General features: G+C 35.4%; 1 protein-coding gene across 50 annotated transcripts in view; it reads right to left on the bottom strand.

Moving 5' to 3' along the window:
- Positions 1–246: 246 nt before the first annotated feature.
- Positions 247–27,827, bottom strand: part of LOC127844726 (tetraspanin-1-like) — a 31,208-nt gene continuing 3,627 nt past the window's right edge. Inside the window, exons 2-10 of one of the 50 annotated variants that reach the window (XR_008032928.1) lie at positions 26,405–26,605; positions 19,773–19,847; positions 18,749–18,853; positions 13,930–14,087; positions 13,141–13,219; positions 11,624–11,707; positions 5,132–9,226; positions 4,898–5,014; positions 247–4,372 (exon numbers count right to left, since the gene is read on the bottom strand). Coding sequence is in view for 31 of the 50 variants with exons in the window: in XM_052375170.1 (XP_052231130.1) it covers positions 4,056–4,450; positions 4,490–5,564 (1,470 nt within the window). In the remaining 19 variants the exon portion in view is untranslated. Of the gene's footprint in view, positions 9,227–11,623; positions 11,708–13,140; positions 13,220–13,929; positions 14,088–18,748; positions 18,854–19,772; positions 19,848–26,404; positions 26,606–27,827 lie in introns of those variants that run through there. The other 49 variants (XR_008032931.1, XR_008032933.1, XR_008032935.1 and 46 more) reach the window with 49 other exon arrangements.

Genomic DNA, 27,827 nt, shown 5'->3' with positions numbered 1-27,827 from the left:
CAAATAATCATTCTCAATGGTTGTCCTTTACGAGGAAATATTATATATGTATGATCCAAAGAAAAACCCAGGACATTAGTGAAACGCAAATTCATTTTTTTTTCATCCGTTCAGATTTTATTATAACTGGTACTGTTTTTAGTTTAAACAACCTGTCGTCAGTTAACCAACGTATCAACTTAGAAGTTAAAACTGAAAAACCAAACTGCGATGGGACATATCGGGTATAAGAGAACAAACAGCGCGTTATTTGATACAAATTGTATTTTAGTTTCAAAATATACAGATCACAATAGTTCACTGACGCAATACGAGTACTACAGCTATGAAAAAGAGAGAACATCTACACGACATGATCCGGACACCAGCCTCTGTTGAAGAAGATCAGGGTTGGAGACTCGTTCTGTGAAAACTAGGCGTACTGTGTGTGCAGTCCGCACAGGCTAATCAGGGAAGACAATGTCCGCTTTTTATGATATTGTCCGTTTATAGAAAGTCTCTTCTAAGCAAATATAAAGTTTGGGCGGAAAAAGTCGCCCCTGATTAGCTTAAACGCACAGTACAGGCTAATCTTGGATGACACTTTTCGCACACGCATTAAGCCCCCTTTCCCCTGAACGAGGCCCATTGAACGAGATTCAACAAGCCTGTCGTACGATCCCAAACTATTAGAAGAGCACAGAATACAAAAGGAATGCGCATGATTGACTGAGAGCGAAGCCCAACAGATGACAAAAAGTAATTTAGGATTTATTGTCCAATAGAAAGCTTGGATAAGTCTGTTGTTTGTTATTCCTTTCTATTTATACATGATAGCTTTTATTGAAAAGAACTGTGACAACATAGTAACTTCGATCTAAACAAATTTAGCAAACAGTTAATTAAACATGTTCCTTTGCTTCATTTCTTTACCATACAAAATATGGCACCCCAATGGAGTTTGCAAAGGCCTAGTGGTCCATTATTAGATTCATAATAACATGTCTGAAAGAACAATTGAGATGATAAAAGCCCCCCCCCCCTGGGCATTACTACACAACCATTATTATCCATAAAAAGAATGTGACAGTTGTTTACTAAAAGTAGTAAATGACGCATAAGATGCCTCAAGCTTAGTCATTATGGGAAGTAGAATGTTGAAAAACGTAGTGTTTTCATTTAGCAATATGTGACTGTGAAAAAATAGCCACTAGCAGAAGAGGTGCCCGGTCCGGTACAAACAAATGAGTCTCGTTCTGGGAAAACTGGGCATAATGCATGTGCGTAAAGTGTCATCCCAGCGACGACAGGGACGACACTTTCCGCCTTAATTGGATTTTTAGTAGGAAGACTTCATTTAAATCAAAATGTCATAAAAGCGGAAAATGTCGTCCCTGATTAGCCTGTGCAAACTGCACAGGCTAATCTGGGACAACACTTTGCGCACATGCATGATGACCAGTTTTCTCAGAACACGACTCAAATTATCCTACTGGCTTGTACATGTACTTATATAACGTACACAAACATATATAATATGATATAGCATCTGCCTAAACGCTTAAATAATATGCATTATATCACGACACAATTATTATTTGATGAAAGTGAAGACATAAGCGATGCTTTAAAGTGACTCACATACAAAAGTCATCAAACAAATAAAAAAATCCAGACTTCAGAATGCTGACGTATTACGTCATAAAGATAGCCATAACTTTAGTTCCAAATCAAAAGTATTAAAAGCGTTCAACTACACATCATTTCAATTCTGCTAAAAATATTTACAGAAAACTTTTTTGGTTAAATGTGTCTTATGATTTAGGCTTGATGAGACTATTAAATGGGAACAATGGGCGCAGCATAAATATTATGAACAATAAGGCGCACTGTACAATATCTATGAACATATACATACAAACACTATGAGCAAACAAGCACATGTAGATATAAATTTATAATACATGTACATAAATTTTAAAACAAAAATATAAATGTACACACGCAAAAAAAATAAAACTTTTTTCTTCAAAAATAAGCCTAAAGCTCTTTTAAGATTTCTTTCTTGAAAGCAAAAACTGATTATACCTTAACACAAGACCTGAGGAATGATACAAATAGCACACTATTACAATTGTGGTCCAAGTGCAAACCATCAGTGGATGGATAAAATAAGATATAGATTTTTAAAAAATTGTCTTTAGGTGTTCATAAATACCTTATACTGTTTTTTTGTTTTTTTTAATGTTTAGAACATACAAAATTAGTCTACATTTACCTAACCACCATCGAGTACAACAAATGCTACTCATGAATATACAAAATGACTAGACACTAGCATACCTTTGATTAATTATATATAGGTATCTCTTCCATGTTTAGATGAACAACAAAACACTTTTTAAACAAAGACTTCTCTACAGACTGTTGAAACATTTTATTCATACTGTGAAAACCACTGAAAATTAAAGAAATAAACAAAATAAAGTACAATAAAACGAATAATTGAAAATATTATGAAAAAGTTCTGAGAATATATCAAAATTTTATTTCACTTCTTATTTTAATGACTTATTTCACCAAAATAGTTTGCTGGAGTGTTGTTGCAATCCTCATTCTTAACAAATGCCATTATTTCGTTAGTTTGTTAACTGTTTTCAATAGTATTTCAGTCATTTTACTGTGATTCTGTTTAGGCTGGTTTACAAGTTCTTAGTGCACATACTAATGTCAGTGCTGACAAATGCCCTACTAAACCCTTTACCACCCACAGGAGGGAAGCCTATAGTATTATGATTTTTTTTTTATATATTCTATAATAGCATTTATAAAACAAGAGCACCGCATAGCGGGTGCCACGCTCTGCTGCGAAAGCTTGTCAGATTAAAAAAATTTTTTTTTTAGAGGTCACAGTGACCTTGACCTTTGACCTAGTGACCCAAAATGGGTGTGGCATGTAGATCTCATCAAGGTGCATCTATATATGAAGTTTCAAAGTTGTAGGTTGGAAGCACTTTGATTTTAGAGGCAATGTTAAGGTTTTTGTTAAAGTTTTATATTAGAGGTTACAGTGACCTTGACCTTTGACCTAGTGACCCAAAAATGGGTGTGGCATGTAGAACTCATCAAGGTGCAACTACATATGAAGTTTCAAAGTTGTAGGTGGAAGCACTTTGATTTTAGAGCCTATGTTAAAGTTTGATATTAGAGGTCAAAGTGACCTTGACCTTTGACCTAGTGACCCAAAAATGGGTGTGGCGTGTAAAACTTATCAAGGTGCATCTACATATGAAGTTCAAAGTTGTAGGTGGAAGCAATTTGATTTTAGAGCCAATGTTAAGGTTTCAGCACGACGCCTACGGCGGAAGTCGGACGAGCTGGCTATGACAATAGCTCAGTTTTCTCCGAAAACAGCCTCGCATAATAATCAATACCATGGGATTCCCTTCAGTGTTACCACCTAGATCCGTATTTTTACACATTTGTTGTCCCTTACAGTTACATTTAATTTAAGACATTTCTTACTAAATTCAAGTTTTAAAGGCTTCATTTCCAACTCTTAGATACTGATGAGCAGCAAAAGGATTAAACTTGAACAGACTGCAAGTTAATCACAGGCTGTTCTGGTTTTATGCTGTTTGCACATAGCAATTTTCACTTTACTTCTGAGTGGGAAAGGGTTTAGTCCGAAGTAGGGGGATAATCGCTGTGTTAAAAGTCTGTTAAATTAGTAAAAAATATGGAAATTCATTAATTTTTTTATGTCTTCTAATGATCTCTATCTTGATGCAGTATACTGTAAATAACCAATATGAATTCTACATTAATTCAGCAATAATGCTACAACTGTTTGTGTTCTAGAAGTCAAACTTTGACAATAAATTATATTATGCAGCTTTTTTGTTTCCACAATGGGGATATGCATTCTGTACACAACAATCAATAAGCAATTTTCCCTTGCACAAAGGGAGATAACTACAGTGTAGGTACACAGTATAGGTACAACCCTGATTATAGCAGAGACTCAACTTACAGCAATTTATGCACATGTAGAAGAAGCAATCATTATCCTCTCATTATACATTCAGTGACAAAATACACGATAGTTGTATACACTGGTTAATTAAAAAACAGTGTAAACGAGCAAACATGTACAGTCTAAGGGTATCATCTGAGCCACAGTGTGAACGAGCAAACATGTACAGTCTAAGGGTATCATCTGAGCCCCGTACAAACATGTACAGTCTAAGGGTATCATCTGAGCCACGTACAGACATGTACAGTCTAAGGGTATCATCTGAGCCACGTACAAACATGTACAGTCTAAGGGTATCATCTGAGCCACAGTGTGAACGAGCAAACATGTACAGTCTAAGGGTATCATCTGAGCCACCTACAAACATGTACAGTCTAAGGGTATCATCTGAGCCACGTACAGACATGTACAGTCTAAGGGTATCATCTGAGCCACCTACAAACATGTACAGTCTAAGGGTATCATCTGAGCCACGTACAGACATGTACAGTCTAAGGGTATCATCTGAGCCACAGTGTGAACGAGCAAACATGTACAGTCTAAGGGTATCATCTGAGCCACAGTGTGAACGAGCAAACATGTACAGTCTAAGGGTATCATCTGAGCCACGTACAGACATGTACAGTCTAAGGGTATCATCTGAGCCACGTACCGACATGTACAGTCTAAGGGTATCATCTGAGCCACGTACAAACATGTACAGTCTAAGGGTATCATCTGAGCCACGTACAGACATGTACAGTCTAAGGGTATCATCTGAGCCACGTACAAACATGTACAGTCTAAGGGTATCATCTGAGCCACGTACCGACATGTACAGTCTAAGGGTATCATCTGAGCCACGTACAGACATGTACAGTCTAAGGGTATCATCTGAGCCACGTACAGACATGTACAGTCTAAGGGTATCATCTGAGCCACGTACAAACATGTACAGTCTAAGGGTATCATCTGAGCCACGTACCGACATGTACAGTCTAAGGGTATCATCTGAGCCACCTACAAACATGTACAGTCTAAGGGTATCATCTGAGACCCGTACAAACATGTACAGTCTAAGGGTATCATCTGAGCCACGTACCGACATGTACAGTCTAAGGGTATCATCTGAGCCACGTACAGACATGTACAGTCTAAGGGTATCATCTGAGCCCCGTACAGACATGTACAGTCTAAGGGTATCATCTGAGCCACGTACAAACATGTACAGTCTAAGGGTATCATCTGAGCTACGTACAGACATGTACAGTCTAAGGGTATCATCTGAGACCCGTACAAACATGTACAGTCTAAGGGTATCATCTGAGCCACGTACAGACATGTACAGTCTAAGGGTATCATCTGAGCCACGTACAAACATGTACAGTCTAAGGGTATCATCTGAGCCACGTACCGACATGTACAGTCTAAGGGTATCATCTGAGCCACGTACAAACATGTACAGTCTAAGGGTATCATCTGAGCCACGTACAGACATGTACAGTCTAAGGGTATCATCTGAGCCACGTACAAACATGTACAGTCTAAGGGTATCATCTAGCCATGTCATGCAAAAATGGGTTTTGTACCATATACAGCAAATGTAGCTCAAGACTAGAACAGTCTGGTCAGGGGCTATGCAGTCCCCTCAAATCGCATACAAGGTTTCGTACTCTCATCAGTGGAGTCGCATTCTGAGAAAACTGGGCTTAATGCATTTGCGTAAAGTGTCGCTCCTGATTAGCCTTTGCAGACGACACTTTCCACTTTTATGGTATTTTTAGTTTCAATAAAGTTCCTCCTTACCGAAAATCACGTTTAGGCGTTAAGTGTCGTCCCTGATAAGCCTGTGCGAACTGCACAGGCTAATCTGGGATGACACTTTACGCACTTGTAATAAGCCCAATTATCTCAGAACAAGGCTCAGTGGACCAGGTAACTCCAGACCAGACTGTGCAGACGCTCAGGCAGGGCTGGAGCAACACTAGCCGCATATGTCAAAAGACTCATTTTCCCATGAGGCGGGTCATCTTATTGTCTTGTAAAAAAATGCTGTTAAAGCTTATTGAGCCAAATTTTTCTCTCAGTTATTAAGCCAATTATTTAATATTAAAAACTACTATTGTGTAAATAACTTTAAAAATAGTGTAAATACACAGCCGTTTTCAAGACAATTGTCAACATTCATATTTTCTAACTTAATTTTTTTAGGTATAAAAACCACTATTGCTATTAATCATAAACAAAAGCATGAAAGTATCGATGCAAAAATAATTTTGAAGCAAAAAATATTGTACACCACATGACACAATTCATGCAATACCTTAACAAGGTACGAAATGTTAAAATATATATTGAAATAGTAAAAAACATCACTAACACTAACTTATTAAATGCTAGAAAATTTATACATGGAATATAGAGCGTACTATATTCAAAATGGGACAACGCCTATTAAATGTATAATATCAATATATGTTATAATAAAATGCGAATGTAGAAATGTGTATAGATTGAATGATATGAAGCAAAAGCATTGGACAACCTAAAAAAGCAATATTTAAAAATGTACAACACTCATGGTCACTTATTATGATATACATATAAATGTCAAAACCTGTGAAAGAACAGAGCAAACATAGAAAACTGAGAACAAAATATAATTTACAACCTTCACAATTTTATAAAATTAAAGAGATAAAATATAACACAAAAGTTAAGGCCAATGTGTATTAAGGAAATAATGCATTTTCAAGTTAATTTTTAAATTGACTCTATTTATAATTGGTATTTTTTATGAGAATTAACAGTAGTATTAAAACTAACTGCTTTTTGTTTTCACTTCTTTTTGATAATGTTTTATGATAATTGTGACAAGACTTTCAAATTCAAATCAGATAAAACTAATTAAAAAGTAGCCCATATTCAGGTTAGTGAGAATTGACAACTCGAATTTAATTTATAATTTACAATATTTCATCACAAATCATTAAATAAAATATTACATTTCTGCTGGCACTTTAAATCTAAATGGATTTTGGCCAAGTGAAAAATAGAGATGCTTAAATGAACAAAATAATTCCAAAATGCACCATCTTCGTGAATTTTGTACAGTAGGCCATGCAATAAAAGAATGACTAAACAAATAAAATGAATAATACTGCGGCGCCATATTCAATTACCTGGATCACTATGATTAAAGTGCTTTTAAATGAACTCTTATCTTACAATTTTAACATTAATGTATATAAAATAGTGTACATTAATTTGTTTTAGATGTTCAACAACATTTCTGTGTTAACGTTGTCAAATATGACTATTTATACATCTCACCACAGCTATATCTTGAAATTAACATTTGAACTGTAATTGGACCAACAAGTCCAATCAACTGTATTTTGTCAGTCAATTCGGCTTCATATCTCCTGTATTTTTGGTACTATTGGTATGATCATTGGTCTCTATTAAATTAATAAAATGGCATTTAAATACTTATGAAACTACATAAAAAGTAGCATACCAGGACTTATATTCTGAGTATCGCATAACAAATAATGGTAACATGGAACTGACAAATGTTTGTGTTTATTTACATCAGAGACCAGCCCTAGCAGTTTAGTACAGACAGAAAATATTAATTTAATTTGTATGTCTATGCATCAACTGCTAATCAAGCTAGAAATAAGTAAAAGCTGGTTTTACTAAAACTAAAAGCACTGGAGAGACAACATATAGTTAGATGTAACCTATAAAATGTATGTACTTGAAAATGAAAGTGCACAGATTACTGACAGGATTTTCAGTGCAAAATTAAAATATGTATTGTACTAATACTCGGAACAATGGCCTCATTAAAGGGTGACCATATGAACTTGTTGATATTCAGAAGTAGAACATAAGACTATTGTATTTGAGATGGAATGAACTAAGAAAATGACTAGTCATTTAACATATCTTATATTATACATGTATAAGCATTTCAGGTCGCCATTTTGTCAGTATAAGGTTACTTCTAACTATATCTAGTCTTAATTGCACTGTTTAGGACTTGATTGTTTAAGTCCATATGAATGATCTTAGAAGTAATAAATACAATACTGGTAGAATGTCATTCATTTCTTAATATAATGTTCAGTCCTTTTTTTTATATTCTTGATCAATATCTTACAACGCAAATATATTGGATTATGAACAATCAGTGTATTAAATGATACAAATAACTAAAAACTGAACAAAATGAGGTTATTTATGACAATATAACACATTGTAAAAGACCTAGACCCATGGTAACATCACACTAAACAAAATAACACAAACAGCTAATAAAACATACAAGAGTGTTAAACATAAATAACAAAAACAAAATAATTATGGTCCAAAACTAAGAGTGGTCCTTTCTTGTCACTGGGAACTAATTAATTGTATTCAAGAGCATAGTAATGACAAAGTGCTTTGAAAAGATTTGAATCAATTTACACTGGTGTAAAATTATGTTTCCCAACAAACTTTCGATATCATTATGGTGTGCAGTTTTTTTTTAAACATACAACCTCTCATTAACTACATTTATATACCAATGTATCAGCATGAGAGAAAATAACTGAAGAGAAAAATAGGGTGCACTGAGTCTGAATCAGGCATGACTGTTAAAAATTGCACAGAAAGCAAACACAGGTTAAAAAAATGTAAGTAGTATAAAATAGACAATCGTATAAAATGCCAATGGTGCACTTAAACACATTGACGTCAAAAACGACATGCACAAAATGACACAAACCAAATAAAAATGAGTTTCTTAACACAAAGACTAAAACAAGACAAGTTGCTTTCTACCATCTTCGACTAAAATTTCAAAGTCCTGATTTATAGATGTGTTTCAGATTTAATAACAAAATTGCATCAGATAAGCAGAGTTAATGATAAATTGCATTGTAAAAATAATTTTTAGTGATCTTTAATATTGATGAAAAATTAGACTAAAGCAGGTGATCTGAAATAAATGGTGAGAGTATTTGATAGACATTGACCTGTCTCCCAACATGATGTTTTAATCTTTGTTTTTATATGATTTTGCATTCATGACTGGTAGAGGTTGGCATATGGGGTGCCACGGGCAGGGTACGGTGATTTCTCCTGGGTTCTGGCCATCTCGTATACAACATCATCTTCCCGCGACACAGGGGCCTTGCGAAGGTGAAACAAAGTGAGCGCTGCAAACACTATGGCTAGGAACTGAAATAAGACACATATTGTAAATGTCTTAATTATGCAATAAGCAATACTGAAAGAAGTAACAGCACACATGATGGCAAAACATGAACTAACCAGACCAAAAAGTAACAAGGGACAAAATTGTCACAAAACCAGGTTTTCATTGTGAAAAAAAATCTGATTAAGGGAGACAACTTAAACTGAACTTTTGAAATGAACAAACAAAATTAACCCCCTTTGTAAGTTTGTTTCAAAATAAATCTATTTTAAGTTGTGGTGACCTTGACATTGGAGATATTGACGTGATTCTTTCGTGCGACACACCGTCCCATGATGGTGAACAAATGTGCCAAATAATTGTAAAATGTCACAATGAATGACATAGTTATGGCCCAGACAAGCTCATTTATTGCCAATTTTGACCTTTGAACTCAAAGTGTGACCTTGACCTTGAAGATATCGACGTAATTATTTCGCGCGACACACCGTCCAATGATGGTGAACAAATATGCCAAATGATTTTAAAATATGACAATGAACGACATAGTTATGGCCCGGACAAGCTTGTTCCGCCCGCCCGCCAGCCAGCCAGCCAGCCCGCCCGCATTCGCCAATCTAATAACCAGTTTTTTCCTTCGGAAAACCTGGTTAAAAAGGCTTTACAACAAGTTTAGTTAAAAACCAATTTAATTAGCTCAATACCTTTGAAAACCTTAGATCTGAGAGACATTTTCGAGAGCTCGATAGCTTTGAAAAGCTTCATCTTTGAGAGACACCATTGAGAGCTCAATACCTTTGAAAGCCTTGACTTTGAAAGACATCATCTAGAGCACAATACCTTTGAAAGCCTTGACTTTGAAAGACATCATCTAGAGCTCAATACCTTTGCAAAGCTTTGACTTTTAGGGACATCATTGAGAGCTCAATACCTTTGAACACCTTAGACTATGACAGATATCATAGAGAGCTCAATAGCTTTGAAAACCTTAGACTTTAAGAGACATCATTGAGAGTTCAATACATTTGAAAACCTTACACATGGAGAGACATCATTGAGAGCTCAATATCTATGAAAACCTTACACATGGAGAGACATCATTGAGAGCTCAATATCTATGAAAACCTTACACATGGAGAGACATTATTGAGAGCTCAATATCTATGAAAACCTTACACATAGAGAGACATAATTGAGAGCTCAATATCTATGAAAACCTTACACATGGAGAGACATCATTGAGAGCTCAATATCTATGAAAACCTTACACATGGAGAGACATCATTGAGAGCTCAATATCTATGAAAACCTTTGTCTTTAAGAGACATTATTGAGAGCTCAATACCTGTGAAAACCTTCAACTTTAAGAGACATTATTGAGAGCTCAATACCTTTGAAAACCTTCAACTTTAAGATACATTATCAAGAGCTCAATACCTTTGAAAACCTTAGACTTTGAGAGACATCATTCAGAGCTTAATACCTTTAAAAACCTTTGACTTTGAGAGACATCAATGAGAACTCAATACCTTTGAAAACCAATACTTGGAGAGACATTATAGAGAGCTCAATACCTTTGAAAAACTTGGAGAGACAGCACCTTTTACTTTGAAGACATCATCAAAAGTTCAATACCTTTGAAAACCTAAGACTTGGAGAGACATCATTAAAAGCTCAATACCTTTGAAAACCTAAGACTGAGAGGCATCATCAAGAGCTCAATAGCTTTGAAAACCTTCAACTTGAAGAGACATCATTGAGAGCTCAATACCTTTGAAAACCTTAAACTTGTATGGACATTATCAAGAGCTCAATACCTTTGAAAACCTCAAACTATGAGAGACATCATTGGGAGCACAATAACTTTGAAAACCTTAGACTTTGAGAGATATCATTGAGAGCTCAATACATTTGAAAACCTTAGACTTTAAGAGACATCATTGAGAGTTCAATACCTGTAAAAACCCAAGACTTTGAAAGATATCATTGAGAACGCAATACATTTGAAACCTAAGACTTGGGGAGACATCATTAAGAGCTCCATACCTTTGAAAACCTTAGACTTTGAGAGACATCATTGAGAGCTCAATACATTTGAATCCTTAGACTTTGAGAGACATCATTGAGAGCTAAATACATTTGAATCCTTAGACTTGGAGAGAAATCATCAAAAGCTCAATACCTTGGAAAACTTTTGACTTAAAGAGACACTACTGGGTCTGTTTCCTTTGAGAAACCAAAAGCAAGTATTTGTTGTGCTTGAAAAGACCTTAAGAATTCTAGCCTGTATAATTATGTTCCCAAGTGGGTTTTCTATTTGATAATTTATTTACTTCATGAGTGTGAACTTCACAATAGATGGCAAGAATAAGCATTCAAGATGTGGAGGTCTACCCTCACAATTTGAGTAAACTTTTTACCAGAAGGCCAACAATTGTGAAGCAAATTGCTGCGGCAGTCTTGATGTGTTCTTGGAAGAAATCTACGAATGCTTCCCCGCAACCCTGCAAGAGTGTCCTCACATTAAAAGAGTTCTATCGACTATATGAGCCTTGTTCTGGGAAAATTGGTCTTAATGCATACGTGTTAAGTGTTGCACAGAGGCGACACTTTTGTAATGGTCTTAATGCATACGTGTTAAGTGTTGCACAGAGGCGACACTTTTGTAATGGTCTTAATGCATACGTGTTAAGTGTTGCATAGAGTCCACACTTTCGTATAATCTGGATTTTCACTAAAAGGAGACTTCCTTAAAATGAAAATTACAATATAAGCGTAAAGTGGCGTCCCTGATGGGCCTATGCAGACTGCACAGGCTAATCTGGGATGACACTTAAAGCATCTGCATTACGCCTGATTTTCCCAGAGCGAGGCTTAAATGTATTGCTTTATGGTTGTCACTTTAACAATTGAATCGTGTTCTGAGAAAACTGGGCATAATGCACGTGCGTAAAGTGTTGTCCCAGATTACCTGTGCAATCCACACAGGCTAATCAGGGACGACACTTTCGGCTTTTATGACATTTTTTTGTTTAAATGAAGTCTCTTCTTAGCAAAAATCCAATTAACCTGGAAAGTGTCATCCCTGATTAGCCTGTGCAGACTGCACAGGCTAATCTGGAAAGACACTTTACACACATGCATTATGCCCAGTTTTCTCAGAACGCGACACTATTAGTTATGTAAGAAATTTACCAAATAATGCTAGCTGTCAATTATATTGAATGCTTTTACCACTGACAAACAAAGGACTTAAAAGTAGCAAGTGGTAATACGTTTCATTGCAAACATTAAACGAAGAAATATCAATTTGTAAGACTAAATAGCGTATGCTTAAAAAAAACAACATTTAGATGGCTAAAGGTATACACAGAATTCAAATTTAAATCAGAATAATGTTGAAGTGTACACATTTCATGTTCAACAACTTTCATAACAACAAAGTCAATCCCAAAATAATCCTGAAAAGGTTGGGAAAGAGAAAATAATTGAACTCACACCAAGAGTCTTAACCCTTTCTCACTCAGAAGCAAAGTGAAAATGGCTTTGGCAAACATCATAAAACCAGAACAGCTTGCCTGTAATTTGCAGTCTGTTAAGGTTTTATGCTGTTTGCTGCTCATTTGTATCTAAGGGTTGGAAATGAAGCCATTTAAATTTGAACCTAGTAAGAAATGTCTTAAATTAAATTAAACTTTCTACAGGACTACAAATGCTTAAAAATACGTTTCTAAGTGGTAAAATGTCAATATCTATACTATATGCATATAGATGACTTCTTGCATGCCATACTATTACTTTGATGTAGACAAAGTCAGGAGAAGCGGACCTAACAAAATTCTATGTACATGTACAGGCTAAAATAATAATTCAATTTGCTTTAAAAAAAAATTAAACAAGCATCTTTTACACAAAATTGATGCCAAATATACAATACCTTTCTATTGATGTTTGGATTGATGTCTTTGAGGGGGTTCCCAATTTGATTAGCATCACTCGTGTAAATGGGGCAATACCTGTGAAAACAATAAAACAACATTGGCATTCTTACTGTATTGCTTTTCAGAAGGAATTATATTAAAATGTCCACATACTTTATAACATTGAGTTTCGTCTCCATAAATGCTTATGTTTTATAAATATGTGAAATAACTAACTTAATTACTTAATCAAAATTAACAGTACCAAAACCACTGAAATAAGAGATGCTTTCATTGGTTGTGGAGTAGCTGCCGTTACTCATGTGGTGCAGTGGAAATCGCTTATACATTGGTAGACAAATATGGGGTTTGTGTATATTGAACATGAAGACACACTGGAAACATCGTCTGCCATGATAGACTAGGTGAAATAATAGTTCTTAGAAATAAGAACACCCATAGAAATGGGGTGAGGGGGGTGTATTCTACTTTATGAGAAAGTGACCACACTGTCCTGTATCTTAGTACATGTAGTCATGTGCATTTAAAGTAAATGCAGTGGTTTCATTTAAATACATGTCCTTAACAATTTTCCAAGTGCATGTTGGGAATTCACACACCACTCCTTCTGTTAACCTGTATAAGTTTGAATATTCTGTTTTTCAAAACATTCCTGTAACACAGTTCTAAGCACAGAACATAAAGGGAAGGGGCCTCACAGACATACTTGTTCTCACCATTTAAAGCGTTTTTTATTTTTATTTTTACTGTTTTGTACCCATTGTTCAAATTCTCTACTATTTTACCTATACTCTGTTATGGGAATATCCTCATATCTCTTGTAGTCCTTGCAGCATGTAAGGGGTGCCATGTTTTTACGCTCCTCTGGTTTTTCAGACGTATAATCGTTGGCCCAGAAGGATTCCAAATAGTCAGTGTAGGCAATACCACCACAGCACATCAGCTGAAACAGTCCACAAAATTAGAATGTTTATTGAAAGGTGTATATCCATGTGTAATCAAGGATCAGATTTAGAAATGAAAATCGTGTTGTGGCATTTAACTTGCTAGTTGTCCTTTTGAAACTTTTACCTCAAAGCTTCATTTATAAAACAAGAGCACCGCCTTGCGGGTGCAGACCGCTCATCTATTTTCTTTTTAAAGGTGAAGGGACTCTCATTTTCAATCACAAAGGAGGGAGGAGTGGAGTGAAGAGGGGTGTATAGTGTGGGGTTGTGGACATTTATTACATTATCTTCCAAAAAAGCGAAAAAAAAAAAAAAAAAAAAAAAATCGGGGGGGGGGGTATAGTGTGAGGGTGTGGTGATAATTTGTGAGATGATCTTAAAAAAAAAAAAAAAAAAAAAAAAAAAAATCAAAAAAAAAAATTTGGGGGGGGGGGGGGTGGGGGGGTGGGGTGGGGGTATAGTGTGAGGGTGTGGTGGTCATTTGTGAGATGATCTTATAAAAAAAAAAAAAAAAAAAAAAAAAAATTAGGGGGGGGGGGGAGGGGGGGGAGGGGGGGGAGGGCACGGGGGATGGTTTGGGTGAAGTCTATTGTGGTATGTCAGGTAAGAGTAGTTTCATCAAAGTATCAATCAAATCTAATCATAAATAAAGAAGTTATGGCAATTTTAGCAAAATTTAATAATTTGACCTTGAGAGTCAAGGTCATTCAAAGGTCAAAGTAAAATTCAAGTTGCCAGGTACAGTAACCTCATGATAGCATGTAAGTATTTGAAGTTTGAAAGCAATAGCCTTGATACTTCGAGTGGATCGAAACACAAAATTTAACCATATATTAAAAGTTACTAAGTCAAAAAAGGGCCATAATTCCGTAACAATGACAACCAGAGTTATGCAACTTGTCCTTTTACTGTACCCTTATGATAGTTTGTGAGTGTTCCAAGTATGAAAGCAATATCTATGATACTTTAGGGGTAAAGTGACCAAAACATAAATCTTAACCAAATTTTCAATTTTCTAAGTATAAAGGGCCCATAATTCCGTCCAAATGCCAGTCAGAGTTACATAACTTTGCCTGCACCGTCCCCTTATGATAGTTCATAAATCTTGCAAGTATGAAAGCAATAGCTTTGATACTGTAGGAATAAAGTGGACCTAAACACAAAACTTAATCAAATTTTCAATTTTCTAAGTATAAAAAGGGCACATAATTCTGTCAAAATGCCAGTCAGAGTTACATTACTTTGCCTGCACAGTCCCCTTATGATAGTTAGTAAGTGTTGCAAGTATGAAAGCAATAGCTTTGATGCTTAAGGAATAAAATGGACCTAAACACAAAACTTAACCAAAATTGTCAATTTTCTAAGTATAAAAAGGGCACATAATTCTGTCAAAATGCATGCCAGAGTTATCTAACTTTGCCTGCCCAGTCCCCTCATGATAGTAAGTAAGTGTACCAAGTTTGAATGCAATAGCATTGATACTTACTGAGAAAAGTGGAACTAAACGCAAAACTTAACCAAAATTTGCAATTTTTTAAGTACAAAAAGGGCACATAATTCTGTCAAAATGCACGCCAGAGTTATCTAACTTTGCCTGCCTAGTCCCCTCATGATAGTAAGTAAGTGTACCAAGTTTGAATGCAATAGCATTGATACTTTCTGAGAAAAGTGGACCTAAACGCAAAACTTAACCGGACGCCGACGCCAACGCCAACGCCAACGCCAACGCCAACGCCGACGCCAAGGTGATGACAATAGCTCATAATTTTTTTTCAAAAAATAGATGAGCTAAAAAATTATTTGACTGAGGCTTTAAATGACATTAAATTGTTAAAAAATAAACAAGGGCTGTTTGTAAAACATGCATGCCCCCCATATGGGCTGTCAGTTGTAGTGGCAGCCATTGTGTGAATATGTTTTTGTCACTGTGTCCTTGACCTTTGACCTAGTGACCTGAAAATTAAAAGGGGTCATCTGCCAGTCATGAACAATGTACCTATGAAGTTTCATGATCCTAGGTGTAAGCATTCTTGAGTTATCATCCTGAAACCATTTTACTATTTCGAGTCACTGTGACCTTGACCTTTGACCTATTGACCTGAAAATCAATAGGGGTCATCTGCCAGTCATGATCAATGTACCTATGAAGTTTCATGATTCTAGGCATAAGCGTTCTTGAGTTATCATCCGGAAACCATTTTACTGTTTTCGGGTCACTGTGACCTTGACCTCTGACCTAGTGACCTGAAAATCAATAGGGGTCATCTGCCAGTCCTGATCAATGTACCTATGAAGTTTCATGATCCTAGGCGAAAGCATTCTTGAGTTATCATCCGGAAACCATTTTACTGATTCGAGTCACTGTGACCTTGACCTTTGACCAAGTGACCTGAAAATCAATAGGGGTCATCTGCCAGTCATGATGAATGTACCTATGAAGTTTCATGATCCTAGGCCTAAGCATTCTTGAGTTATCATCTGGAAACCATTTTACTTTTTCGAGTCACTGTGACCTTGACCTTTGACCTAGTGATTTGAAAATCAATAGGGGTTATCTGCCAGGCATGATCAATGTACCTATGAAGTTTCATGATCCTAGGCCTAAGCACACTTGAGTTATCATCCGGAAACCATCTGGTGGACGGACAGACCCACAAACCGATGGACCGACCGACATGTGCAAAACAATATACCCCCTCTTCTTCGAAGGGGGGCATAAAAAGCCATTATTGACTGATTTTTATGGGAATGTGGTTGTGTAACAAATATAAATGTGTTAAGGATAACTATAACTGTCATATACATGGCTGCCCCCAAAATGTATGTTTGGAACCAAACAAATCCACAATGTCACAGAAGACGAAAAGACAAAGGGCAATAACTTGTCACAGTCTAAATAAAGTTAATTATTTCTAACGGATCATAGACACATTCAGCTTTAAATTTTTTAGCAAAATCGGCTAAGCAGTAAGATAAATTGTACACATTTAATTTTCGAACTTTATATTATATATTGGAAAACAAACATAGGGCCATAACTCTTCATTAAGTGGTTCCAACCAAAATTCCTTCATTCAAATCATTCATTTCATTTACAAGCACAATCTGTGATGCCTCATGATCTGAGGGGGGCATTAAAACACATGAGCTGTCCTATGTAATATGGGGTTTAATGAATGTCCATAAAGTGTCGTCCCATATTAGCCTGTGCAGTCTGCTTTTTCAACTTTTATTGTATTTTTCATTTAAAGAAGTCTCTTAAAAAAACAAGAGCACCGCATAATGGATGCCACGCTCGGCTGCGAAAGCTTGTCAGAATTTTTTATTTTATTTTTTTAGAGGTCACAGTGACCTTGACCTTCGACCTAGTGACCCAACAAGAGATGTGTTTGTCAGAAACACAATGCCCTACTATAAAATTTGGAAGGTATAGAAATCATCTCCCTTTCAGGCCTGCTTCCTTTAAAGGTTATTACTTTCCTTGAATTTTGTCCAATCCAACGGGGGGGGGGGGGGGGAGGGGGAGGGTCTTACAGTCAATTATGACCATGTCAGACATCACTGACAACCAAGGCCTGTGGTATTAAAGTGATCATAGCCAGAGTTTTTTTCTTTTTCATAAAATCATAGCCAGAGTTGATCATGTATCTATGGACGTAAGTCCACAGGTATGTAATGAACATCAAAGAAATGATAATTATATCATTACAAAAATACCAAATCAATCATTTGGGTTATAAATAATCTAAATAATAAATCTGTACAGTAAATGTGAAAAGAACTTCAATTCTTGGTAAGGAAATATATAATATGAGATTTATAATTATATAAATTACTTCCCTTTAAAATAATTGTCTGTATTAAATCTCTATTTTTAGTAGCAAATAATTAAAAGCCACTACCGTGACTGTAGATTCACCATTAAAAATGTGCAGCTCCATGAGGTACACATGCATGCCAAATATATAAAGTGACTATGTTCAATATTGAATAATTATCTCCCTTTAAAGCTTATAACTTTCCTTAAATTTGTATTTTTTACCGTAGACCGTAAAGGATGACCTTGACCTTTAACCACAATGTGTTTGTCAGAAACACAATGCCGCCTACTGCCCCGCTTTGATTTATTTAACAAAAATATATACGTGGGCAGGTCAGATAACTATGTCCATTTAAAGCTTATTACTTCCCTTGACCTTGAAGGATGATGTTCACCTTGAAATTTTACCACTCAAAATGTGCAGCTCTATGAAATACACATGCATGCCAAATATCAAGTTGCTATCTTCAATATTTAAAAAGTTTTGGCCAATGTTAAGGTTTTAGCACGACGCCTACGGCGGACGAAGAGCTGGCTATGACAATAGCTCGGGTTTTCTCCAAAAACAGCCTTGCTAAAAATCCAGTTCAGGCTGAAAATGTTATCCCTGATTAGCCAGTGTGAACTGCACAGGCCAATCTGGAACGACACTAAACGCATATGCATTAACCCCCCTTTTCACAAAGCACGTCCCATATTATTTTTAAAGGCTTCACTGATTGATAACATCATTCAACATTGGGATCCTATGTCATTTCTGACTCATGAATTTTTTAACAAAGGAAAGTTGCGGCCTTTATTTCCAATCAATTAACGTACATCATTCTTGCAACAAACCTCTTTCTGCATGAAATTGATGGAGTGTGTGACCCTTGCATCGTTGCCATACTTCTCCTGGACCAGTCGTAGAAGCGTGTTGGAATTCTTCACCGTATTCTCAATCTATTAATGTTCATATAACATGCACTTGCATTTGATATACAAACTAATACACAAAACAAAATGAGTAGTTAATGCTCTAGCTAGGCATTAATGGAAGGGTGCAGCACCCTGCCCCAAGATCATACCCTGCCCCTTGAGACACTGCAATGCCATTTTATAACATATCATATTATAACACAGTAAATTTTATATGTGATACATGTTCCAAAATAAGACCAGAAATTTTACTTGAAAGCCCCAGTTCTGAAATGATTAACCAGTAGCTGTAAGGCTCTATTTAGTCTCTTCTATCATGCTAAAGAAGACCATCTCTTCTATCATGCCAAAGAAGACAAAGTGATGAAATACCAAAAATATTGTTGAAAACAGTTTTCAAATAGAGCGATTTTAATTAACTTTTAAAACAAGGTTTAGTTTTCAAAGTGAAAGAACTTGCTTTAAAATAAACAAGGGCTGTTTGTAAAACATGCATGCCCCCCATAAGGGCTGTCCATTGTAGTGGCAGCCATTGTGTGAACACATTTTTTGTCACTGTGACCTTGACCTTTGACCTAGTGACCTGAAAATCAATAGGGGTCATCTGAGAGTCACAATCAATGTACCTATGAAGTGTCATGATCCTAGGCAAAAGCGTTCTCGAGTTATCATCCGAAAATCATTTTACTATTTCGGGTCACTGTGACCTTGACCTTTGACCTAGTGACCTCAAAAACAATAGGGGTCATCTGCGAGTCATGATAAATCTACCCATGAAGTTTCATGATCCTAGCCCCAAGCGTTCTTGAGTTATCATCCGGAAACCACCTGGTGGACGAACCGACCGACAGACCGACCGACCGACATGTGCAAAGCAATATACCCCCTCTTCTTCGAAGGGGGGCATAATAATTCTGAGTGATATTGTTCACATTGTTCTTACCTCCTCCCTGTACACATATGCATACACTCCCCCACCAATCAGCGCACACAGCAGGATGGGCAGAAATATGGTATACTGGAACACAATACAAACCCTTAATGGTTAAACATGTTATTAAAATCATTTTCTTTTCTCCAAAACATTCAAAGATAATTTTAAATATTGTTTCAATATTGACACTTCACTAAGCCATAAAAAAGTGACTAAAACAATTTCTTAAAAAACTTATTTTTTTTTAAATAAAACATATTTGTGCATTTATTGCTGTAACAGTGATTCTTTCTCCGCAAAATAAAATGATTTGTACCGGGTAATTATTTTGTTTGTATACACAGATTTCTTAGTGCATATTTTTTATGTTCCTATATGCTTTCCTTATTCATTTCAAGTTTCATTCATAGTTATAAAAACATGCAAGTAAAACAAATCAAGATCTGCAAACCAAAGTACTTATAATTGACGCTTGCTGGTAAGAGAAACACTTGCATTTTATCCAACAATGTTGAATTAATAAATTTATGAAATCTTAAGAAATTTACCACAGTTTCCTTTAAAACCTTTTTTAATATGATTATCAGCAGTGGAAATCTTTGTCAATTTAAGTTTGGGCCGTAGTTCAAAAAGTATATATTTTTCTCAAATGATTTCGTACAATTATTCTGAATTCCAAGGCTTTCCAAAGACAAACCAGCTCTTCAAGTTGAACATATGTAGATAACATCATAAAAACATTTTTATTCTCAATCTTAAAGCATTTGTAAGCCAGAAAACAACACTGATTTCCCAATTTTATTTAAAACAAGAGGGCCTAAAAGGCCAAAAGTCGCTCACCTGAGATAACAAGATATTATTGGGACAAATCTTCTGACCAAGTTTCACGAAGATCGGAAAATAAATGTGGCCTCTAGAGTGTTAACAAGGTTTTACTATAGCCATATAAGGAAAAATGCCCCGCCCCTGGCAGCCATGTTTTTCAACCAACCGGCATCATTTTTGAACCCATCCAAGATATTATCGGGATGAATCTTCTGACCAAGTTTCATGAAGATCGGACATTAAATGTGGCCTCTAGAGTGTTAACAAGATTTTACTATAGCCATATAAGGAAAAATGCCCCGCCTCTTGGAAGCCATTTTTTTTCAAGCAAACATAATTATTTTCTAACTCATCCAAGATATCATTGAGACGAATCTTCTGACCAAATTTCATGAAGATTGGACAATAAATGTGGCCTCTAGAGTGTTAACAAGGTTTTACTATAGCCATATATAACCATATAAGGAAAAATGCCCCGCCCCTGGTGGCCATGTTTTTAAAGCAACAAAAACCATTTTCGAACTTATCCAAGATATCATTGGGACAAATCTTCAGAGCCAGTTTCATGATGATCGGAAAATAAATGTGACCTCTAGAGTGTTAACAACGTCATACATTTTAATATTATTTAAAATAAAAGTTGAGAAGAACATGTGTCGAAAAATGCGAAATAAGCCAGATATTTAATTCTGAAATCGAAAATGTCTGTAAAGTCGAATTTGCCAGAATGTATATCATGCATGTACGATGTCAATCTTAATTTAGTTTAATGGTTGTTTTTAAATTTCTGCAGCAATGTCTATTCATACGACTAACAAACACTATCTCCGATCCTTATAAAAAGACAAATTCTTCTGTTATTGTAGGAAAATATGTACGAAATATCTTCGTCACCATCGGCTCGGGGCGCTAATTTGTCTTTACTGCAATTTATGAAATTTGTCTTCAAAGTCTTGCCTATTTTGGGTTATTGTAACATGTATTTATCAATATATTACAATTTAACACATATAAAAATCGTATAGTCTCGCTTTAATCGTTTGACAAAAGAATGCCATATTGTACAAAATCATCAAACAATAAAAAACATATTAAAAAGTTTGCTATCTTCCAGAATGTAAAACTATCATTTATAATTAATTCCACTTAATCTTCTTGTTCTTTTCATTTTCGAACTCAACCGTCATATCCAGAAAACACATGTTCTGACCAAATTTCATGAACATTGGACTAAAAATGTAACTTCTAGAGGGTTCACATGTTTTCACTATATATATATAGAGAGAGAAAACTGCCCCGCCCCCTGGCAGCCATGTTATTTCACCGATCTGGACCATTTTCGAACTCGTCCAAGATATCAATGAAACCAGTGTTTTGACCAAGTTTCATGATGATTGGGCAAAAATTGTGACTTTTAGAGTGTTCACAAGGTTTCTCCATAGCCATATAAGGAATACTGCCCCGCCCCCTAGCGGCCATGTTTTTCTACGGACCAGAACCATTTTTGAACTCAACCAACATATCATTAAGACAAACATTTTGACAAAGTTACATGAAGATTGGGCATCAAATGTGACTTCTACAGTGTTCACAAGGTTTTTCTTTTTTTTGACCTAGTGACCTAGTTTTTGACCTAGCATGACCCAGGTTCGAACTCAGTCGAGATATCAATAGGATAAATGTTTTGACCAAGTTTCATGAAAATCGGACAATAAATGTGGCCTCTAGAGTGTTCAAAAGGCAAAATGTTGCCGACGCACGACGGACAAAAGGTGATCACATAAGCTCACCATGAGCACGTTGTGCTCAGGTGAGCTAAAAAGTGATCCAAATCCAAAGTGCCCGGTCCCATACATAATATGTTGAAAAAAACAAACTGTGCAGGCATAAAAGTTCATAAAAATATACAATTTGGGACTACAAACAAGATGTATTTGTGAAACACAATGTCCCCCTATATGACGTTTGACCTTGAAGGATGTTCTTGACCTTGACCCTTCACCACTCAAAATGTGCAGCTCCATGAGATACACATGCATTTCAAATATAAAATTGCTAGGTTCAATATTGCAGAAGTGACATTACATGAGCAATTTTGACCCATATATTTGACCTTGAAGGATGACCTTGACCTTTCACCACTCAAAATGTGCAGCTCCATGAGATACACATGCATGTCAAATATCAAGTTGCTATCTTCAATATTGAAAGTATTCATAAAATAAGCGATTTGGGCCACATATATTTGACCTCTGACCTTGAAGGATGACCTTGACCTTTCACCACTCAAAATGTGCAGCTCCAAGAGATACACATGCATGCCAAATATCAAGTTGCTATCTTCAATATTGCAAAAGTACTCATAAAATTAGCAATTTTGTCCACATAATTTTGATCTCTGACCTTGAAGGATGACCTTGACCTTTTACCACTCAAAATGTGCAGCTCCATGAGATGCACATGCATGCCAAATATCAAGTTGCTATCTTGAATATTGAAATACTGCAAGTGTACATTAAATGAGTGATTTTGACCCATATATTTGACCTTTGACCTTGAAGGATGACCTTGACCTTTCACCACTCAAAATGTGCAGCTCCATGAGATATATATGCATGCCAAATATCAATTTGCTGTCTTCAATATTGCAAAAGTTATTGCAAATATTAAAGTTGGCGCAAACCAACCAACAGACCAACCAACCAACAGACCAACCAACAGACAGGGCAAAACAATATGTCCCCCACTACTATAGTTGGAAACATAATAAAAAGGACTGGAAAAAAAAAAGATTAATGAAAAGTAATAAGTGACTTTTACTCGGACGCCCTCAATTGTGCATTAAGGCAAAGACACATCAATTGGTGTTCATTTGGTATTGATCAAATGACAAGTTGTTTTCCTTACAGGTGAACCATTTAATTATGTGTGTCAACAGAACTTGCAATAAATGTTATTTAGAGCACTTTGTCAGTTGTATATATTTCAGGTCATTCTTAATGTATCAAATGAACGGACAATGGCTTTTTATTGACAACAAAATTAATACACAGTCATGTACTTGATATAGTAATAAGTATTGGTATTAATGTAGTCATGAAAGAAAACTGTTACATTATTATGTTACAATTCATACTGAGAATTCATGTTATTGGCAGCAATCAGCCAGAACAATCATGTAATTTACATGAAGAATTAAAACACTAACAATATTTATTGAAACAACGCTGCTCAATGATAAATGACAAAATAACTGATATCTGGGTGTTCTTGATTTTGCAGTTTATGAATTTTGATTTTCTCCAACGCAGTTCATACGCAAACACATTTGAGAGTTTAACATGTACATGTAACTTAGAACAGCCTAAGGATATTCAGAGTTTGTAGAATTTTGGTCAAACTTGGAGCAAAAAATCAGTCACAATCCGGATTTCAAAAAGTAAGCATTTTTCCTAAATGATTGTCAAAAATTGAAGATTTAACAAATAAAAAAAAGTGTCAAAACATTTAGTTCATCTCCCTATCTGTATCAAACTCTAGGAGTTGAACCTTACCAAATATAATTGCAGTGCTCACGCTGCTGCCAGACATTATCGCCAATGGCGATTATTGAATCCAACTGGCTATTATTTCTTAAAATTGTCTAGAAAAAATGGTGATTATTTCGTTATTTATTTGCCAATTATTATTTAAGCATCATTATTGAAAATCGCCTCGATTATTGTTGGCTGGTTTAGTTTTTCACGCCGTTTTTTTATTTTATTATTTAATAGCCATCAACTAATTATCCCCGTATTTACGGCTATTTGTTGTGTGCTTCAACATTTCTTGATGTGTGATAATGATTTCATTTTTTGTAATTATTTTGTTTACGTTGCTCAATTGATATCGTAATTGCTTTAAAGTCAGCCGGCTCTAATTCTCGTCTGCTTTAATGTTTCTTTATAATAAAGAAACTGATTATGTTATTTTTCTATAATTAATGCTTTTTTGTTGCTCAAAATACTAATTAACGTTAAAAACATTTGCCACTTCTCAAAGGTAAGTAGTATGAAAACTTGAGAGTTGCAATGCTGCAATTAGATATATACACATTTTCGCTACTTTTTGAAAACCGTACCACTCTACGCATGTTGCAAATGTCTACCATTTCGCAATTTTAAATTATGTACATGTATCTATGAGTAAAGTAAAGCACTGCAATATCATATTTTAAAACAATATTTCAACCAATATTAATTGCGTATTCGCAAGGTTTATACGTCTCTTTATTTTCTGCAGTTAAACGATATGCTTTTTTTATTTCATGTGCAAAAGAGGTATCTCAACATGTATGAGGACAGTCATTTTCGGATACGGTACGGTTCGTCGATTTTAAATTTATTTCAGCGTTCATTTTATAACATTTGTATAGAATGACGAATACATATGGGGTGTTACGGATGGTCTGGTTGACAATATTTCGTATTGTACTAACCAGAATTAGCACCTAGACAGACTTTAAAAATTTAACAATTTGAAAGGGCAGATTTCTTATTTAATTAATAGTACTTTAATAAAAGTATTTATCTTTTTGTTTTAAAGTATATATGTATGTAACTGTAGCTGATGTCTGGTTTGTTAAGTCACACACACAACTCTGATTGTATTCTTTATTGTAAAGCCATGATAATATATTATAAGAAAATGACACAAATATTACGCTTGTTTTTAATTATATATTATAACTTAAATCCAATAGATATACATTTGATAAAACATAGATAAAATTAGATTCTAGCGCCCTCACACTACTTTGGGGGAAGGGGTTCGCAGCCCTTAGGAGGGGGAATTTTCGCGGCGTTTCCCTTTTTGGGGGATTTTTTTTACTTAATCTCTCATTATTACATTTGTACATGTTTGCACTATATTCATTGCATTTTTCATAATTAAGTATATTTGCAAAGATTAAAATGAAATAGAATTGAGATATAATAATCATGAGACACATCTTGAGACACATCTTTCTATTAAAAAAAATAAAAATTATTTTTTTTGGGGGGGGGGGAAAGTATACTTTTCAGGCGGGGGACTACCGTCGAATTTTGGCGGCAGATTCAATAGATTGAGGGCCCTGGATTCATTGTTTTTTTCTTTATGCCTTCAGTACCATTTTGCGGAAAAGTCCTGCGGAAAAGTCCGCGTCTGTTATGGCTATTTTTTTATAAGGAAAAATTGATGGCTATTATTTTCTGAAGGCCATTGTGAGCACTGATAATTGTATTATGTTACAAAGAATTGTATTGTGAATTTGTGCATTTTAAAGTGTTTGTAATCTCCTGATATTAGTCAAAACCATGCAATTTTGCAAATTCTACACGGCCCATGCCATATTTCTTAATGAGTGCAAAAATAACTAGTTTGAAAATCTTGTATGAAATTTCCTATTTCCTCAGATATAAAAAAATTGACTAGAATATAAAACACGTTTTTTTTAATATTTTACTTAATCTATTATCTTAATGCCAACATACATGGCCATAAATCACACGTGCCACCTCTTTTATAGATGCATTAATAAAACTCACTGAAATGCTAATTTAAATTTCAAAACATCGGGGCATGAGAGCCACCTGGGAAGTTGGATAGGCTCATTTATTAATGCATCTCAAAAAAGAGGTGGCGCTCGTGATTAACAGCCGTGAACTTAGCTTTACCTATATACATGTATGTTTCTTTTTAAACTGAAGTATATTTCTGTTAACTAAATAAAAAGAATATTTTCTAAAAGAAATTCAACTACACAACAAGAACAAAATCAAATCAAGTTGATATACCACAATGAGGGCGCATTTGTCTGGTCTTGCCGCCCCATATATTCCCACGATACAGAAGACGATGATGCACGCCCCTGTGGCGATGAACACATACACACTGATAGAGTACGCTTGGAGTTCGCTGGAGGCCTGAACATACTGGTTGATCCAGTAGTCAACTCTCAGGTAGATGGAAAATGCAAGAATAGCACCACCAATAATCTGAAAAGAAAACACATTATTTATGAACCTCGCATTGGGAAAACTGGGTTTAATGCATGAGTGTAGTGTCTTCCCTAGATTAGCCTGTGCAGTCTGCCTCCTAATCAGGGACAATCTTATTGGCATTTACTGGATATTCATCAATATTAGTGACATCCTTTAAACAAAACTATCTATAAAAGCAGAACAAGTGTATTGGTAAACGCATAAGCGAGTTCATTAAGTTGTTGTTTCACTACTGGCACTGTGTGTTTGGCACAATTAAGTTTTTTTTAACTACAATGTATTAACTTGAGCTCTTTTCGGATCATGTCTGATGTGAGATTTTCACAATGTATGCTCAGGCTCAAGTCAGTGCTTTCCATAGGATTTTTTTCAGACACCCTGGGGCCGTTAGGGGTGTGTTTGGGAGGGCAGCTGGGGCCCTTCCATACATAAATATGTTTTTTAAACATTTTTGACACGATATGACTTTTCAAGAAAAAGACCCAGCTACTTTAAAGTCATTCATAACATTATTTGTTAATTGCTTTTACCCCTTGAGGCATAGTTACACATAATTCCATCTTGATTGATTCCTCAATACATCCGTATTAACTTTCAACCAAGACTTGAAAGTACTTGATTGCAATAGGCTAAAGGCGGACATTTTTCTGCAAACATGTTACTGTTAAAAAATTTGATCAAATTAGTATCTAATTGGGACAGGTGTATTCCCACCAAGGCAAAAACACCAACTTTGGGGAAAGGGCCACAGCCTTTTGTTTGAAAAAAAAGACAAAATTTTCTGGCTTTGGGGAATGAAAAATACTGAGGTAGATTGGATATTTAGAGAAAAATACATGATTTTAAAGAAATTTCTGTAGGGGAAAGGGCCTTTTTGGTTAAGGGGAAGAAAAAATGGGCCCCTTGCGAAGAAGTTTTTTTTGGCCCTGCCCACAGTACATTGGTATATCAACTGACGCGTTTTGAGTGCACAGCTCTTCTGTTAGCATCTAAGATGAATTTCATGCATTATTTTCTGCAGATGGGGAGCAAGAGAATGTATTTTATTTTTAAATAAATCAAACAAAAGTGTAAACATAAGTTCCGTTGTCTGTTCCACTTTGCAATTTATGTGGACATTTAATGAAAAGGACTAACAAAATGTATGGATACATTTAGATTATTTTAGTTGAAGTAAGATTTTAAACAAGGGCTGTTTGTAAAACATGCATGCCCC

Source organism: Dreissena polymorpha, chromosome 1 (genome assembly GCF_020536995.1).
Source record: "Dreissena polymorpha isolate Duluth1 chromosome 1, UMN_Dpol_1.0, whole genome shotgun sequence".
Lineage (NCBI taxonomy): Eukaryota > Metazoa > Mollusca > Bivalvia > Myida > Dreissenidae > Dreissena > Dreissena polymorpha.
This window is presented reverse-complemented; position numbering and strand designations above follow the sequence as displayed.